This window comes from Galeopterus variegatus, unplaced genomic scaffold (assembly GCF_000696425.1).
Source record: "Galeopterus variegatus unplaced genomic scaffold, G_variegatus-3.0.2 Scaffold11438, whole genome shotgun sequence".
Lineage (NCBI taxonomy): Eukaryota > Metazoa > Chordata > Mammalia > Dermoptera > Cynocephalidae > Galeopterus > Galeopterus variegatus.
Genome location: NW_007737549.1, coordinates 11,836 through 16,779, shown reverse-complemented (window position 1 = coordinate 16,779; position 4,944 = coordinate 11,836). Strand labels below are relative to the sequence as shown.

Sequence of the window (4,944 nt, the reverse complement as noted above, 5' to 3'; positions counted from 1 at the left end):
CAGGGAGGGATTTAAAGATGCTGTGCTACTGGCATGAAGATGGAAGAAGGGACCACAAGACGGAGTGCTGGTGGCTTCTAGATGCTGGAAAAGGCAAAGGGACGAATCTCCTCAGCGCCTCCTGGAGGATCAGGGCCCTGCTGACACCTTGATCTCAGCCCAGTGAGATCTGCTTTGTACTTCTGACCTCCAGAACTATGAAACAACAAATCTGTGTTGTTTGAAGCTGTGTGGCTTGTGATAATTTGTCACAGCAGCAGTAGGAGACTCATACATGTGTCACCTTCTCTGCTCGTGGCCTGTCTCTTATGTGCAGTTGCTGGGCTTGCTCTTTTACAGACGAGGATGTGGCAGCTTCTTGCAGGAGGTTCCAAAGCCAGTTTGGGGCAGATTCTAATGTGACCGATGCCCAGATCTGAGCCCAGCATTGTGTGACATCAAATAAGTCATTTGTGTTTTAGCCCTCAAGCAGGGCTAAGACCAGGGTGAGGCATATGAAGCATTCACTTTGGTTGCAAAATTTAGGGCGACACCAAAACAACGCAGTCATCAAGATAAAGTATATTTTTGTGCAATATTTTAAGATCAAAATTAATGCAAAAATATCATGATAAACAAAATATTAAAATTTTAAATAAACACAAGGTCAGTCTCAATTTCCACATCTATGAAAGTAAAGACTATATTCCAGCTTTGTAAGATTATTGTGTGGAATCAAAAGAATCTACAGCAAACATCTAGGGAACACCCAGCACATAGTGGGAACTCGATAAATGGTGGCCATTGTTTGCAGCAGCATGGGGGTGGGTGACAGCACAGGCCCAGTGTCAGGCTGCTGAGGCTCGAATCCCAGCTCCTCCATTCACCAGCTCAGTGACCCTGAGCAAGTCACTTGACTTCTTTTTGAGGCCACCTGTAGAATGAAGGGTGGAGGTGNGACCCTGAGCAAGTCACTTGACTTCTTTTTGAGGCCACCTGTAGAATGAAGGGTGGAGGTGCCTCATTCCTAAACTCACTTTTAACTTTATTTTCTTATGTATGATGTGGTTATTTGCCATTCCTAAAATTTCTTCTCCATCTTTTATTTTGGCCAGGTTGTTTACCTTTAGTGAATTTCATCTTCTGAAGACAATAATTTTGTGGGTCTACTTGCAATTAAACCACAGCATTCAGGCAATTCCGATCCATGAAACCGTGCTGGCATTTTTTAACAGGTAATGTAACTTAGTATTAATTGATGAAATGTACATACACTGGGTTTTTTTTCTCGTTCATAATATCATGGGGGAGACGCATCAGTGATATAATTTTTCATAGTATCATTCAGAGTGCACAGAATGCAATTTTCTTTATGGGGCCTAAGATTACGGGATGCCTTTGAATCACTAAATTACTTGGAAAAGTAAATAACATGTGGGTGTAATGTGAGGTCATCATATGCTTCTGGGAACTTGTGTGTCCATTATTAGACATGATGTAAAAGGTGTTCCTTTTGTTCAGGAAGACTACACTGACCTTTAAAACTTCATTTTTAAGGTCCCTAAATAGACTCAGGTCATTCTCATTTATATTTTGCTAGATGGCATATAAAATTGTGAGTTTTCTGGACAAATGAAACAGCATTTGGGTGTACAAAGGTTTCATAGCCTTAATCCAGTGTCTTATACTCTTTAAACTTGTAAATTCTGAAAGTTGTATATCTCAATACTGAAGGGAAAAATAACAGCAGTAATGACAGTGGGCACCATGTAAACATGTTTCACTAAGCACAGTGACTCTAACAAGTACTTTCCATGCATTATCTCATTTAATCTGCATAATACTAAGGGGCTGGCCTTATTATTCCCACTTTACAGATGAGGAAACTGAGGTAGAGATGAAATATCTCATCAGAGACCACACAAGTAGTAAGGGATGGAGCCTGACTTGAACTCAGATCTGCCAAAGGCCGGCACGCTCGGCTGCCCACTCCGGGGAAGGCAGGTGGGATTCCTATCTCGTGCAGGCTGCAGGTGGTTCAGTGGCAGCTCCCTGGACAAGGCATTTAGAAAGATCCCGAGGCTGCATCTAGGTTCAGGGTTGTTGTTAGCCAAGGACTCCTAAAACTGCCTGCAGTGCACTTTCTCTCCCTCCCTGTGTCCCCCTCTGCCTGTGAGTGTTTTCTGTCTGTCCAGTCAAGAGTGCCCCCATCTGCTGTGGCAGCGTGGGGCTGGGGAGCCGGCTGGGAGTGACAGTGTGAGTGGTAGTTGGTGGCCTCCAGTGTGAGTCTCCTTTGCCTCTATTGAAACTTCATGAAATATGCTCACATCACCCCAGCTGGCTGTGGAGTGTGGTGACCCTGTAGCCAAAGACAGTCCCAGGTGGCCTCAGAGGCTGTGCCCCAGGCAGGAAGTAACGGGTGGCCTCCTCATCACCATCAGGTTTGTGTTTCTGTTCTTCAGCAGAAATGAGGGCTCCTGAGCATGATAAGGCATGTTCAAGGAAGACATTTCTTTCACACATGTGGGTTTAGCAGATAAACGGGTCCTCACACATTAATCCACGGACTGACCCGTGCAAGTCAAGTTTCACTTGCATTCTTCTGAAGCGTTCAGTCCATTCCTGGAACGTCTGTGCACCACGTTAACTAAGGAGCCTTTTATTCCCTGTCTCGTTATTTGGGGAAAGCAGTATTCAGTGCCAGGATTATGTATACTTTGCTTAGTTTCTATATAATTTGCTTTGAACCCAAATGTTTTAAACACCGCACCCCCCCCCAACTCTTTTAATAGCCCCGAGACACTGTTTCCAATGAGTCACGCACATCGGGAGAAATTGGTATTTGGCTCCAGGTCAGCCCTCGTACTGGAAATGTCTTAGCACTGGGAGATAGGAAATGAGCTGGAATGTGGGTGATTCATTGGAGCTGTGGTTTTCATGTGGGAGAAGGAAGGGGAAGAGGGAGGTAGGGTGTGTGGCCCCCTCCGCCAAAGGTGGAGCTTCTGTGGCTTTCCGTAGCACCGAGCTGGGAACTCCAACGCTCCAGCCCAGAGTGTAACATGCATGGGGATTTCTCCCTATTGTAGCTTTTCTATTTTCCTCTTGAATCTACATTGATTAGAATTTAACCCCCAAATCTCATACCTCCACACAGTATGTCCCTAAGCCCCTTGATCCTGCACAATTTTCCCCATTGGAAACCGTTTGCTTGTTTCCAAGTTGTCTCACTGCTCCGACCTAAGCACCAATGATATCTTCTAACAAGGTCCTGGGCCCACCACAGCAGTGCATGGGTGGCTCTGACAGCCTGTGTGTCTGCCCTGGGTCCCTTCCCTCCCTCACTCCTGTTCTGACCTCCACCCTCTCCAGCAAGCTTTGGGTCCAACTGGGAGAAAAGATGGGAAAGTGGGGGCTCAGATGATCTTCCCCCTGCATTGCCCAGGCCCACTGTCCCCACACCCAGCTCCAAGGACCATGGGGCCCATTTATAGAATTGTGGATAGTTCTCCTCCTGTCCCAGCTCACTCTTCTGCCCCAGAGTGGTGACATGTCTAAGGTGTGCCTCTGTCAATGGCCTCCACCTCTCAAATTCATTTCCTGAGTCCCTGGGCTCCCTCACCTGGGGATCAGCCCTGTGTCTGCTCCTGATTATCACACCCCAGCCTGCTGCGTCTCCTTTCTTGGGCTGCCCATGGTGGGGACATCTCCAAAGGGCCTCTCCAACCAGCCCCTTATGAACCTCTTGATTCATGTATATGTTCTGCCTTCCCAGGCACATAAGAATTCGTCACTCCCAACTTACCTGGCACTGTGCTAGGCATGTAATAGCTTATGGAATGATGAAATTCCATCAAACATTTTTATGTAGCTTAGTTCCCCTCAGAAAAGAAGGTCTAGGGCCGGCCCGGTGGAGCACTCGGTAGAGTGCGGCACTTGGGAGCACGGCAGCGCTCCTGCCGAGGGTTCGGATCCCATATAGAGACCGGTCCACTCACTGGTTGAGCGCGGTGTGGGCGCGACACCCATATTTGCGATCCCGTTACCGGTCACGAAAAAAGACAAAAAGAAAAAAAAAAAAAAAAAAAAAAGAAAAGAAGGTCTAATATGCTGCTGCAAAATTCAGAGAACACCACGTCTGTAGCAACTTGAAGTAACAGGATCATAGACAAGTTTCCATTTTTATTGATTATTAGTGCCTATTGGGTGCACTAGAAGGATCCTGAGTTTTTCTCCAAGTTCAGTAAGGAAGAACATCTTGGTAGGTTAGTGGTATCTACACAGGCTCGGGGATTGGTGGTGACCATGTGCCATGTTTGCTGTCCCCTCCCGAGGATCCCCAGGACTGACCAGCAGCAGTGCAGAGCCTTGTAGCTGCTGGCCTAGCAGGGTTGGTGGCCGGAAGGCTCAGGCAGCTACACGGCACTCTGTTTGCAGTGGAGGTGGAGGGAGCCTGTGGGGAGTCACAGTTAGACTGGCCCAGAAGTGGATCACCAGGAGAGTTGAGCTACAAAGTCCAATGGGGCCAAAGGGAATGGCTCATCAAGGAAGTTTCAGTGGCCAATGACAAGGATGTGCCAGGAGCATTTAAAGGTGGGACAGAGGGACAGACCCCTGGGAGACAATAAATAGGCCCAGGAACGAGAGTGGAGGAAATTGACTATTTGGCCCTAATTTTAAAGTTGCAAATACTGATGAAATAATTGAAATGACAGAGTGATCTCTAAGCTCTCTCCAGGGGAGGGGGACATTTTGAGGCCATCACATTATGGGGACTTCCAAAACGGGATAGTAGCTTCATAATGTGGCAGCAGGGAGACAAGCTACCCAAATGCTAGATAGCAAGTGACCCTGTGACCTAGTAGGAAGGAGGCTGAGCTGCACTGTGACTGTGGCCTTGGCTGGCTCAGCATCCGAAAGGAGGGCTAACAGGAGTAACGGAGCAAAATGAATCCGACGCCCTTTCCT

At 47.2% G+C, this 4,944-nt stretch overlaps 1 protein-coding gene across 1 annotated transcript in view; it reads left to right on the top strand.

The window, feature by feature from the left end:
• LOC103610625 (BTB/POZ domain-containing protein 16-like) overlaps positions 1-4,944 on the top strand; it is a gene marked incomplete at its 3' end in the record, with an annotated part of 47,305 nt that overhangs the window by 31,074 nt on the left and 11,287 nt on the right. Inside the window, exon 9 of the mRNA XM_008594746.1 lies at positions 1,095-1,214. Coding sequence (XP_008592968.1) covers positions 1,095-1,214 — 120 coding nt within the window. The remainder of the gene's footprint in view (positions 1-1,094; positions 1,215-4,944) is intronic.